We start from the raw sequence: 13,388 nt of genomic DNA, 5'->3' as shown, positions 1-13,388 counted from the left end.
TACAATTATAATTTGTATTCTTTTCAGACCATGAATGGTGGTCATTTGTGTGTGTGTGTGTGTGGGTTTGTCCTGTCAGGAGGACACATGACTCACTCCATATTCTCGACAAGTTTTACAATTATTTGGACAATTTCATGCAGCTTTTACCATTATAATTTGTAGTCTTTTCAAACCATGGACGGTGGTTTCATTCAAAACCGTGTGCCAATATTGTTTTAAAAGGTGGAGTATCAGAGGTATTGTGTTATTCTTTCAAAGTTGTCATTGTGAAAAAATTTCAAGAGGTGGAGTATCAGAGGAGCCTTTTCGATTATTTTATTTCCCTTACCCCTTTCAAAGTCATTCCAGATCCAGAGCTTAAACACAAAGGGTTCCATATTTAAAGTAAGTTTACAAACTTATATTTATATTCTTATAATTTATACAACAACAAAAAAATTTGTGTGAACTCGTATGTTAATTTTGCAGGGTAATTAAGTAATTAAGTAATGTTAATACTTGCATGTTAGTTTATACAATTGCATGTTAATTTTTTTAAGTAATTAAGTAATGTTAAAAAATTTGTGTGAACTCGTATGTTAATTTATACAATTGCATGTTAATTTTTTTAAGTAATTAAGTAATGTTAATACTTGCATGTTAGTTTTGTAAGTAATTAAGTATTGTTAACAATTACATGTTAATTTTTTTTAAGTAATTAAGTAATGTTGTATAATTATTCCCTAGGATAATTTTAATATGTTTAATGTTATTTATTATTTTATTTCCCTTACCATTTTCAAAGCCATTCCAGATCCATTCCAAAGCTTGAACACAAAGGGTTCCATATTTAAGGTAAGTTTACAAACTTATATTTATATTATTGTAATTTATACAACAACAAATAAATTTGTGTGGACTCGTATGTTAATTTTTTTAAGTAATTAATACTTGCATGTTAATTTTTGTAAGTAGTTAAGTAATGTTAACAATTACTTGTTAATTTTTGTAAGTAATTAAGTAATGTTGTATAATTATTCCCTAGGATAATTTTAATATGTTTAATGTTATTTATTATTTTATTAATATTAGGTTTTATTATCAAATAGGATTATTATTCATTAATATTAGGTTTTTTTATTATCAAATTGGATTATTATTCATTAAATTAGATTATTATAAAATTGGATTATTATTCATTAAATTGGATTATTCATTAAATTGGCTTATTATCAAATTGGACTATTCATTAAAGCCCACTCAATGTAGTCTCCAAACTTGACCTTAGGCCCAAATCTCAAACATAACCACACTTGGGTTGGGTTGGGTTGAACCAAAAGGTCCAAAACTTAGGAAAAAAAAAAACGAATTATTCATTTTTATTCATTAATATTAGGTTTTTTTTATTATCAAATTGGATTATTCATTAATATTAGGTTTTTTTTATTATCAAATTGGATTATTCATTAAATTGGATTATTATTAAAGTGGATTATTATTAAATTGGATTATTATCAAAAAGGAATATTATTCATCACTATGTTTTATATTAGGATTATTTTCATGAAACATAATTATCATCATTTATAGTAGGATTATTTATATTAGGATTATTATCAAAAAGGAATATTATTCATCATTTATATTAGGATTATTTTTTTATCAAATTGGATTATTATTCATTAATATTAGGTTTTATTATTCCATATTATTTTTTTAATTACTTAAATTTTTACAATCATTTTCTTTACTTCATATTGTATTCTTCTGTAGAATAACTTTATTATTTAGGTTCTCTTAAAAAACTTTATTATTTAATTCTTTTGTCTAATTTTCATGAAAAATAAATGTAGGTACGTTTAAGATGTCTAGTGGAGCTAGTAAACGTGATCCAGCTTGGGAACATGGCGACCCAATAGACGGAAACAAACATGGCACAATTTGCAAATATTGTGGTCGGGTAATGAAGAGTGGTGGAGTGACACGACTTAAGTACCATCTTAGTGGATTAGATCCAGCAAAAAATGTCCAACGATGCGATAATGTCCCCCCAGAAGTGAAGGCATTCATCAGCACATTATTAAAAAATAAAAAACAGCAGAAGGAAAAGATGACACAAGGAATGGAAAATATTCGAGCTGGGCTACGGGGAGAAGTCTATGGCCAAGCGGTTGACAGTGATGATGATGACGATGAGGACGAATGTGATGATGACATGGGACCTGAAGAACGACGCAGTTTGAAACAAGCATTACGTGCCTCCAAACAGTCAGCATGGGAAAGAGAACACCTTCATAAAATTCCTAATAGGGGACAAGGTTCCGGGACAAGTGGTGGTGCACAAATGAGACGGGGAGGCAGTCTTAGAGAATCACAACCAACACCACCAATAGCCCCAAGTTTATATAAGTCATCCAACGCACGTCAAAAGAGTGTTTGGAGTTATTTCAAGGGAGGTAATGTGAAGGAGGGAATGGGGCGTCTAATTAGCAAGTTCTTTATCTATGAAAATGTCCCTGCTGCGAAGGCATCATCACATCATTTCAAAAATATGGTTGTGGGATGTCAACAAGCCGGTGTTGGAGTACAACCTCCCACTCCCTATGAGATAAGAAACAAATATTTGGATATGGAGTATAAAGACATTGGCGAGTATGTTAACAAGTTGAGGTCAAAGTGGGAAACTAATGGTTGCACAATCATGTGTGACGGATGGACCGGCCCGACCAGATTATCTATCATCAACTTCATGGTATACTCCAAGGGAAAGACAATTTTTTTGAAGTCTGTTGATGCTTCAGACCATATAAAGAATTACAAGTATATTTACAAATTATTGAGGGATGTAATCATGGAGGTGGGAGAGCATAATGTTGTCCAAGTCGTGACTGACAACGGTTCTGCATTTGTCAAAGCTGGAAAAAAGTTAATGAAGCATCATAATGTGTTTTGGACATCATGTGCAGCACATTGTATTGATCTTATGTTTGAGGCAATGGGGAAGATAGAGAATGTTGCTACTGTGGTCAAAAGAGCTAGAACGATCACAAATTATATTTACAATCACGGTTGGTTGTTGGCAAAGATGCGTGAATTTTGCAGAGGAGAAATTATTCGTCCAGCTACCACTCGATTCGCCACCAACTATATTGCATTAAACAGCCTACTCAAGAAGAAAGCAAGGTTGAAGCAACTATTCACTAGTGACGATTGGGCCAACCACAATTTCAGCCGCTCAAATACAGGTCGTATGGTGGAAAGTATAGTGCTTGATCATGCTTTTTGGAGTCAAACAGAACATGTGTGTCAAGTGTTTGAACCTCTTTACAAAGTTTTACGAATCGTTGACACAGAAGTGTATCCTACTATGGGGGCAGTATATGAGTTGATGCGTGTAGTGAAGGATGAATTGGAAAGAAAACATGGTGCAAGGTGGGTCGTAAAAATAATTGAAGACCGATGGTATAAAACATTATACCACGATTTGCATGCAGCAGGTATAAATTATGTCATAATTTGCAATTCATTTCTTTAGTTGCATAAGTATTATTTATCTTATTAGAGTATGTGTTTCTTTGAACAGCATATTATTTGAATCCCCGATACCAATACAGACCCGGTGTTGGAGATGATGGTAACCTTATACGTGCTGTACATAATGTATACTCTAAATTAGACCCTGCATCACCAGCAGTTGGCCAATTTGGAAATGAGGTACACAATTACTTAAATTATAATAATTACTTTGTTGGATTAAACTAACACAATATATTGTATTCAGCTAACATGGTTTAAAGATGCAAGAAGAACATTTGGAGAACCAACATCAGTTGCTGCTCGAACAAATATGTCTCCTAGTGAGTATAAACATATTTCACTATAAGTTTATAATAGAATTTGTTGGAGTTATTAGGCTTATCAACATTATTTTTCATTGGAGCTGAATGGTGGATCATGTATGGGACCGATGCACCAACTGTGAGAAAGTTAGCAATAAAAGTATTATCACAAACAGCTTCCTCATCTGCTTGTGAAAGAAATTGGAGCACATTTGCACTCATACACACAAAGCAAAGAAATAAGTTGGCTCATAGTAGCTTGGAAAAATTAGTTTATTGCTACTACAACATGAAGCTTCAAATTCGAGATAAGGAAGCAGAAATCGATCATGTCGACCGTGGTGACCCACTAGATGTGTTTGATATTGTTGGTGAAGATGATGATACGGAGGGTAACCAACTTTTTCAATGGATTAGACCTCTTCATTTAGATGATGATGAAGGCAACCCAGCTCCAAGAGTTGCTGAAGAAGCACGTAATGAAGGGATAAATGTAGAAAGAGTATTAGAGGAGGAGGTGGGATCTAGCAGCGCTGACTCTTTCGAAGAACTTTTGCACCCAAGACCAAGCAACACTGGAATTCCACCTTTTTCCAATCCTACACAACCATAACATCGTGCTGATACTAATGATAGCTCTAGTACAAGATCAGGAGACTCACCTACCACCGGAGGTGGGAATGATGAAGGACATAGTGGAGCTGGAGGTAGTGGTGGTGGATATGGAAACTATTATGGACCACCATCTCCCGGATATATGAGCCCCTTCACTGGTGAGGCAAACTTCACGCATGCAACACAGGATGATGACCATGGCAGTAGGCGGGCAGGACCAGGAATTGGTGCCATAGGGAAGGACTATACTCGCAGAGAAAGAGGCAAAGGGATTTTGTCAAGTCAAGAAGATGACTCGTTATCTAGAACTTCAGACTCTGTTGGATTGGGAAGTAGTAACTATGGTTATACTCATAACCAACCATTTCCCTACCCTTCATATCCCATTCCTGTTGGGATGGAATCGAGCGACTCATGGAAACAATCCCAGCCTCAATCTTCAAATGATTTTTCTTATGGACAACCTCAACCAATCTCGGATCCATATGGGTGGCATATTAACAATTACATGCAAAACTATTTTGGGGATTTATCATTTGATAACTACTCTTCACAATACACTCATTCTACACATAGAGATGATGAAGATAGTGACAAATTTGAACCTCATAAGAACTCTATGTGGTACTAAAGTGTAAAATATTGTACTAATTCATTATATATAAATGATTATGGTGTGTTTAGACTTCTTTCATTAATTACTACATATTTTCTACACTCATAATGTTTGTCAGATCGCTATATAATCAACTTGATAATGTTAAATCCATCATGCAATGCATTTCCTTCCAATTTTTTGTGATAAACTAATAGATAATTGACTAAATAAACATCCTACAAAGTTTCAATAAAAATTTCCAAGTTTTTCTTACAATTTCCGTGGTTTCCATGTAATTTTTATCGATATCGATATTTTACCGATATTTCCATCGATATTTCCGTGTTTTCGGACTACCGATATTTCCGATATCACCGATATTTTCTTCCTTGTCGACAACAACTGAAGCCGCCCATATCGAGTGGCTGATGAGCCATCTCGTTTATCTTCTGTGTATTTTACTTGTTACCCTATTTCTCGAGAAGTAAAGGGATGAACTCAAGTATATTTTAAAAGGGTATGAAGCAAAGAGAACTAGACAAAAGAAAATTTTAGTCTAATAGACAAAAAAATCCATATGTATATCAATATAGGGTTCTTTCACAAATGATCTTTGAAATTGACCCTTATCATCAATATGGTCATTGAAATTGAAAATCAGTTAATGTAGTCCATAAAAATAGGTGTCTCAAAACAATGTGGTCATTTCATCACAATTCTGTTAAAAAATTTGTTAAATGCGGATGTAGCACATAAATGGGTCCCATAAGTCATTTTTTTCTCACAAATGATCATTAAAATTGACCTACGACATCAAAATAGTCCCTGAAATTGACATGTGGCATCAAAATGGTCACTGAAATTGAAGTTCGATCAATGTAGCCCCTTAAGTAAGTGTCCCAAATCAATGTAGTTTTTCCATCACAATTCTGTCAAAAATTATGTTATATACTGATGTGACACATAAATGGATCACACAAATATAATTAAATTAAAACAAATTACAAATAGGTTTAATAATTTAATAGTTAATAAAAAGTTGTGAACCCCAAAGCCTAGTCCTACAATCACCTCTGATCCTAGTCCACATTCCTCTACCTCATTCGTTGTTTATTCTCTAAAAAAAATTCTCAATACATTGATCTTTACACACTTTGACACCCTTCACCGAATTGAACTTGAATCGAAATCACCTTTGGTGACGGCTTGTCTAATTGGCAACAACTTCTAGGACATCACCGTTAACATTTAGGTGATCAACATCCTCACAACCTTAATCTTGGAGAGCTTGTTCAGTGCTTTCCTAGTGGTCTGGTGACTTAAATAACGACGAGGTCTGTCTTGAGATAATGAGGTTATAACCGAGATGCGTCTATTATTGGTTGAAAACTATTTCCAAACTCTCTCTTAGGCTTTGGTTAAGCCTTGGACCTTTGAGAATTTATGGAAGGGATATCTCTTTGGACTAGATCCTACTATAAGAAAAAATTTCATTCTGCAAAAAAGTAGTTAGATAACTTTTTAAATTAATTATGAAACCCACATCAGCACATAATAATGTTTTTTACATAATTGTGGCAAAATGATCATATTGATATGCGACACCTATTTTCAAGGACTACATTCATCGATTTTCAATTTTAGGGATCATCTTGATGGCTTGGGTCAATTTCAGGGACCGTCTTGATGGTGTGAATCAATTTCAGGGACCATTGGTGATAAAAACCCGTAAATCTAATTTTTAATATAATTGTAACGAAAGTACCACATTGATTTAGACACCTATTTTCAGGGATTACATTGATTGATTTTCAATTTTAGGGACCATCTTGATGATGAGGGTCAATTTCAGGAACCATTTATGATAAAAACCCTATCAATAAATTTTTTTTGTACCGACGAGGTTTTCCAAACAAAAAATAAAAAAATTCAGACGTAAAAGATAAAATGGTATTTCTTTTGTGAATTCAGATCCTCACCGGATTTTCTTTGTAAGCATCCTAGGAATTCGTGAACCATATTTGTTCATCGTACATCGTGCAGTCAAAAATCATTTTAAATATTTTTATTTAAAATTAAATATAAACAGTACTTGACAAAAACTGACCGCATGATTTACGAATCTCCAATATCTTCACCATAAAAATGGAATTGGATCTGGTCCGGAGCCAAGAATCAAATCATCTGGACGACTGATTGGTGTGTAAAAGAAATCAGAATTGTTGATTTTATGTGGTGGGCCAGGAAAATTAATTAATGTGGAACGTTAGATTCAATTTGTGCGGTCAAGATGAATTGATCCTTAAGCTCTGGACACTAAGGTCCAGAGCATATCCAATTCCCATAAAAATGATCGTGTTGGCTATTTTGGATTCGTTTGGATGTGTTTTTAAAATGACTAAAAGTACTTTTAAAGAAAATGTTTTTTTGTTCCAAAAGTATTTACGTGCTTTTTAAGAATTTACTTATATTTTTACTCAAGATTAATTTCAAAAACATTTTCATCAAAACATTTTTAATCATTTTAAAAACATATCTTACTAAAAATTAATTTCAAAAATATTTTCATCAAAATATTTTTAATCATTTTAAAAACATATCTAAATCAACTCTTTGTCGCCAATTTTTCATACTTCCCGTACGTAACAGAATCATTATTCGACCAACGTTCAAGTTTCTTTGTGTTGTTAGAAGAAACATAATTGCTGCTTACAAAGTATAAACCCTCATAACTCACAAGATTCGCAAACCCCAATTCCCGTACCGCCGTATCCACCACTGTAACATGGAGGAGCCGCCGACACAAAGCTTTCTCTACGAAACCCTACCCGCCCTCTCTCTTCCCACCCCCAACCAATCTCCGCCGCCGCCCGAGGACCTCGAACCCTACTCCGTTTTCCGCAACGAAATTACTCTCTCCACTCCCCAATGCGCTCCGGTCGACACCACCGCCCCCGATTTCTTCTCACTCGACGTCGCCGCCGATGAACCCGACCCAATTCGTGCCTCCTCGTCTTCTGGCCGCCTAGCCGAGCCATGGCCGTCGCTTCACCAATCCGAGCCCACGACACCAGCTCCTCAAGAGCCGAAGCTCGAGAGCGGGTGGTTTCGCGGCCATTGTAAATTCAGGAGCCCTATGGTTCAGCTTCATAAAGGTACTTTCTGCAATTTTAACTGCATGGATACATACATACTTATATTTACTTGTACACGGAGAAGAAAGCTCATATTTTTTTGTTTGGTTCTTTTACTTGTATAGAAATTCAATGTATTTCTAAGGAGAAAATTGTGTAATTGTAATCTGGTGTGTATATGTAACTTCAGATTGGTGTATCTGTTTTGGGTATTGCAGAGATTGTGGATTTCTGTGATTTTCTGTCTCCAACTCCAGAAGAACAAGAGGCACGCAGTGCAGCAGTAAAACGGGTCTCGGACCTTATCAAATATATATTTCCTCGGTCCAAGGTACTTTCCTTTTTCTTGTTTGGGTGCAGAAGTGCGGGTGTGTGTGATTTGAAGCACGAAAAAGTTCAATGAATGTTGCTTTATAGGTTGAAGTTTTTGGGTCCTTCAAGACGGGGCTATATCTTCCCGCTAGTGATATTGATGTAAGTATGTTGATCTTTATGCTAGTATAAGTTAGGAACTGAAGTTTGAATTTGCATTTGAATTTTGTTATTCTTGTCTATAATGCATGCTCAAGTGTCCATTTAAGTGACACATTTGGTTGATTGGTATTGCTCGTAGGCTGTCATTATGGGGTCAGGCGTCAAAACACCGCAGGAAGGATTGAAGGCCCTTTCTAGGGCGTTGTCACAGATGGGATTGGCAAAAAGGATACAGGTGTGCCTCAAGTTTTATTTGAAATATTATTGCGGACAAACTTCAGCTTCTATATTTGTTCTATGTGGATTCCGCAGGTGATTGGAAAGGCACGTGTACCCATTATTAAGTTTGTAGAGAAAACAAGTGGCATTGCATTCGACATAAGGTTTACTCTTCTATCTTTGGCGATATAGTTTGGGTTAATAATACTACAATGTATTGATAAGCAGTGCCTGTGATAGTTTCAGCTCAATTGACATGTTCAAATAAGTACATTGATAATTTTATATCTTCCTTCACAGTTTTGACATAGAAGGTGGACCAAAAGCTGCTGAATTTATTCAGGTTTGTTGCATATTGTGTCATCTACTATGTATTTGAAAGAATATTGTAGTTTCTTTAATATAGATCAAAGCCTGGCTATGTGCCTTTGAACAATGTTAACCTTGTCGTTTGCAACTTTGTGCTTTGATCACAGTTTAATATGGTTTCATGTGTAGTTATGGTATTTTGAACAATAGTTTATAGAATGTTTGTAGTGAAAGAAGATTACAGAAGAGTGACAAGCAGTAGTAAATGATAACTTGATAAGCTGTGCAATTAAAATTTTTATTAATTTGCTAAGTTAAACATTGCAAAGTCAGAGAATATCAAACAATATCTTTCACCTAGTAAAAGAAAAACAGAAAAGCTATGTGAGGAATCAGTTATAGTATATAGGTTACATATAAAGCAAGAGACCTTAACTATCTCCAGTCTCCTTTGACACTATCCTGTGGTCCCTTTTCAGGATGCAGTATCTAAGTGGCCTCCTTTGCGGCCTTTGTGTTTGATTTTGAAAGTCTTTTTACAACAGAGAGAGCTAAATGAGGTATGACTTTCCAGTCTAAGAGATTAAGTCATCATTCTTTTTCCAGTGAGCTATTTCAAGATTCTGATAACACATGCAGGTATACTCTGGTGGATTAGGTTCCTACGCTCTCCTTACAATGATCATGGCAATGTTGCATGTGAGTGATTCTTAAATATGCATTTTAAGATTTGATGTGATTCTTTCTTGCCATGTATATATCTGTAACGCATGGCTCTTGTTTGGATCTGTAAACATGCTGCTTCATTGAGTATTGCAGTGGAAGACAATCAATCAACCTAAGATCGCAAATGAGATCCAAAGAGAAATTATTGAAATTTGAATGAAATAGTGCTACACAAAATATGATCTTTTGTTTGGATGATAGATAAGCGACCAACAACTTCTGTAATTGTGAAATTCAGATAAATAGATCAACTTCCTCATGATTAGTAAATTTTTTATCCCTGATTTATATATTAATTTATGCTACAGAGCCTCAGGGAATGTCGACCTCCGGAACAAAACTTGGGAGTTCTTTTGGTAAGTTTTTCTAGATCAAGTAGAAGAAAACTTTGGACCTTTATTATTGCTTAAAATCACAAGTCAAATAACTTGCACTTTATTCCAGCAACCAGGGTTTGTAGTAAACTGTAACCAGAATTTGGTGGACCATAGAATTCACTTTATTGTTCTAGTTCTTAACCTCATATCACAGTATAGATTTGTCTAAGGGATATGAAAAGTCAGTGAGTTTGTTGCTTATGTTTTCGTTTATCTGTTTGTTTCTGAAATAGGTAAACTTCTTTGATTTTTATGGACGCAAATTGAACACTTCAGATGTTGGTGTATCGTGCAATGGGGCAGGCACCTTTTTCAAAAAGAGTGTAAAAGGGTATAAAATAAACAACCTTCTTGAGAAAGTGATGATATTTTTCTCTCGGATTCTTCTCTCTCTCTCTCTCTCTCTCTCTCTCTCTCTCTCTCTTTTTAATGTACAATTTGATTATTTCTTTTGATCAAGGTTATAGCTGACTGATGCAATTGATTGGTCCTCTCTTAGGTTCTTATCCAATGGACGACCTTTTCTTCTTGCCATTGAGGATCCCCAGGTCTGTTCGTGATTTCATTCTGAATGGTTATTTTGTAGGAGACTGGAAAAATCAAAGAACTTAACTAATTATGCTATCTCCTTTCTTTGAAGTGCTGCCTGGTTTTTTCTGTTTCCAGTTAGTATATATATAAGTAATGCTAGTTTGACATTCCCAAGCGGGCCTCTGAATAATTGGTTTAATCCCTACCCTAGTGAACTATTTGCTTGCAAGGAAGTTGAATGACATGGTAAAAAATAATGAATTTTATGTGAACCTGCTGTTTTAGTAAATTACAGTCTTTCACATCTCTGGGCCCTGTTGCAGCACAGTGTCAGGGATCAGAAAGAACTTAAATCAATAGGGATGATGATCCTTGCTTCTTTCTTCAGATATATAATTGACCATTTTTTATGTTTTGTTATATAGGCACCGGAGAATGATGTCGGGAAGAACTCCTTCAACTATTTTCAGGTTGGTTGAATGATTTATGATCTCTCACCCTCCAGTTTTCCGCTGGGTACCTTAATATACATTTTATAAAGTTTAATGAAGTAAAGTGTCGATTTGATTGATGACCAGCTGCGGGTTAAGCTATTGTTGTTCAGTAGTACCTGTCGAACAGATCTTTTGTCTGTGCATGTGCGCATGCAGTTACACCAAAGGTTCTGGAGCAAACATGTCAGTTAATAGTTAATACATGTCTGAGGTGCCCGAGTGCCATATGTTTGTGGTTGCACACTTGCACTAGTGCATTTTCATTGGCGTCAAGCAGTTAGACAGTTAGCTTGCAACACTTGCGAATCCAAATCTTATAATTTACTGATCTCTCTTTTACTTACTCCACGTCCCATCATTTCCTCCCTCACGTCATTTTTTATATATGTTGCAGATTAGATCAGCTTTTTCAATGGCTTACACTACATTGACAAACCCTAAGGTCATTATGGGCCTAGGGCCAAACAGGAGCATTCTCGGTACTATAATTAGGCCTGATTCGGCGTTGGTGGAACGCAAAGGAGGGCCTGGAATGGTAACTTTCAATAGCTTGCTTCCTGGAGCAGGGGAGCCAGTTCAGCTAGAACATGATCCACAGGAGTTACTGGGCAATTGGCAATTCAATGATGAAGATGATCCCCTGCCACGGGGACATGATTCTGCTGCAGGTGACAGTGGGCAATCATCGGGAAAGAAGAGAAAAGCTTCTTTTAAAGAAAAGTCCGGTAAGAAGGGCAAAGAATATTGGGAGGTGGGGAAGAAGATCAGATATGAAGAAAATGGCTCAAGGAGAGAGAGGAGCAGGCATGAGGAAAATGGATCAAGGAAAGACAAGGGAAAAAAGAAGATGAGGAGACGGAGACATTCCCAAGATGGTGCCAATAGTTTTGGTCCTTATGGTGGTGCATGGACTCGGTAGAATCCTTCTCGTGCCTGTAAGTTGCCATGTTATTCTTTTCCACTGCTAGTGGAGGTCCGATGAGCTTTGCCATTCATTGACCAAAGCTGCTACACAACGTGCTGCCGTTCACTCAGAATGGAAATGCAGTACTAAGTTAGGCTTCTGTTATCTGTGCTGACATTGACTGCTCGTTTACAGCATTTACTTGCATAACCGGGGCGGGGCGCGTGTTGAGCTTCCGATGAGTTACCTACCATACCCTCAATGCAGAACATTGAAATCTGTTGTGCAGTGCAGGGAGACTATTTTTTATTCATTTTTCGACATGGTGCAGTGATCCGAGTGTAACATGTAGCCCTTTGAGTTGCCTTTTCTTTTGGCTCGGAAATGTAACAGAAACTTAATGTTATGTTGTTAAGTAGTTTGGTCACATCTTACTCAATGGAAAGATAAATTTAACGCCGTTACTTGTATTGCCAAACATGATCTCATCTTGGGTATCAATCCCACTTGGTGGAGAATGGTGTGAGGAAATTTTCTAATTGCTAACTTGTTGTATGCATCAAGTCCTAAATCTTGGACCTTAGACTTTAACTCCTATATTGGAGACTGGGAACTTTACACTTGGGCATTAGTAACGTATTGCCTAGGGTTGAGATCTATATTCGGGCAAGGATTGAGGATTGGGACTGAAAATTCAAGCGGTTGTTTGATAACAATTTTGTTTTAACCTTTTGCTTTTTATTTTTACTTTCTTTCTAGTCTGAACACTTATTTGATAACCATTCTCAGTTAAAAACTTGAAATAAAAAATGGAGAGTTAATTTTTTTAGTTTTCAAAAGTTGGGTTTCGGATTTTCAGCTTTGTTAAAAAAAATGAAAACTTAAAATTGAGAATTAAAAATTAAAAACTGAAATAAGTTCTAAGTAAAAATCAATGTCACGAGAACAAGTAGTCTCTGCTATATTAACAACTAGAAAACATGAAACTTGCTCAAAAAATACTAAAGTCAAATTGCAAGATAAATCCAAGCGAGCCAAAGCGTTAGCAACCAAATTCGTTTCTCGATAGACAAGTCACAAGAGGAGCTACAATCATAAAATAAAAGGAAAACTAATGAAAAGGGCTTGAAAACTTTAAGTTTTAATGATAAGGACAAAATAAAGAGTAAAGTGAATAGTACCAAAT

The 13,388-nt window shown here is 35.6% G+C and overlaps 2 protein-coding genes across 4 annotated transcripts; both read left to right on the top strand.

Annotated features, from left to right (window-relative positions):
- The first annotated feature begins 274 nt into the window (after positions 1-274).
- Positions 275-4,439, top strand: LOC126614596 (uncharacterized). Of its 3 annotated transcripts, none has more exons than XM_050282244.1 (6): positions 275-387; positions 797-837; positions 1,836-3,479; positions 3,566-3,696; positions 3,764-3,839; positions 3,923-4,439. In XM_050282244.1, the coding sequence occupies exons 3-6, from the start codon at positions 1,847-1,849 to the stop codon at positions 4,432-4,434; spliced, it is 2,352 nt and encodes a 783-aa protein (XP_050138201.1). In that variant the 5' UTR covers positions 275-387; positions 797-837; positions 1,836-1,846; the 3' UTR covers positions 4,435-4,439. The 3 variants fall into 3 exon arrangements, with proteins under 3 accessions (XP_050138201.1, XP_050138199.1, XP_050138200.1); XM_050282243.1 differs by having other exon boundaries at positions 298-387; positions 788-837; XM_050282242.1 differs by lacking the exon at positions 797-837 and having other exon boundaries at positions 287-387.
- A 3,243-nt stretch (positions 4,440-7,682) lies between these two features.
- LOC126616448 (uncharacterized) lies at positions 7,683-12,666 on the top strand. The gene is made up of 13 exons (XM_050284503.1): positions 7,683-8,189; positions 8,387-8,499; positions 8,586-8,642; positions 8,782-8,877; positions 8,955-9,025; positions 9,162-9,204; positions 9,650-9,730; positions 9,810-9,869; positions 10,205-10,252; positions 10,507-10,604; positions 10,773-10,821; positions 11,230-11,274; positions 11,693-12,666. Exons 1-13 carry the CDS (start codon positions 7,820-7,822, stop codon positions 12,215-12,217), a joined length of 1,656 nt encoding a protein of 551 aa, XP_050140460.1. The 5' UTR covers positions 7,683-7,819; the 3' UTR covers positions 12,218-12,666.
- The last annotated feature ends 722 nt before the right edge of the window (positions 12,667-13,388 follow it).

Source organism: Malus sylvestris, chromosome 3 (assembly GCF_916048215.2).
Source record: "Malus sylvestris chromosome 3, drMalSylv7.2, whole genome shotgun sequence".
Taxonomy (NCBI): Eukaryota; Viridiplantae; Streptophyta; class Magnoliopsida; order Rosales; family Rosaceae; genus Malus; species Malus sylvestris.
The sequence above is the reverse complement of the archived record's forward strand: the minus strand, read 5'-3'. Positions and strand labels throughout refer to the sequence as shown.

Coding starts and splice junctions, on each gene's coding strand:
- LOC126614596 (XM_050282244.1), top strand. CDS start 1,847: ATGTCTAGTGGAGCTAGTAAACGTGATCCAGCTTGGGAACATGGCGAC. Junction 3,697..3,763: donor TTGGCCAATTTGGAAATGAG/GTACACAATTAC, acceptor TATTGTATTCAG/CTAACATGGTTTAAAGATGC. Junction 3,840..3,922: donor TCGAACAAATATGTCTCCTA/GTGAGTATAAAC, acceptor TTTTCATTGGAG/CTGAATGGTGGATCATGTAT.
- LOC126616448 (XM_050284503.1), top strand. CDS start 7,820: ATGGAGGAGCCGCCGACACAAAGCTTTCTCTACGAAACCCTACCCGCC. Junction 8,878..8,954: donor GATTGGCAAAAAGGATACAG/GTGTGCCTCAAG, acceptor TGGATTCCGCAG/GTGATTGGAAAGGCACGTGT. Junction 9,205..9,649: donor AAGCTGCTGAATTTATTCAG/GTTTGTTGCATA, acceptor GTCCCTTTTCAG/GATGCAGTATCTAAGTGGCC.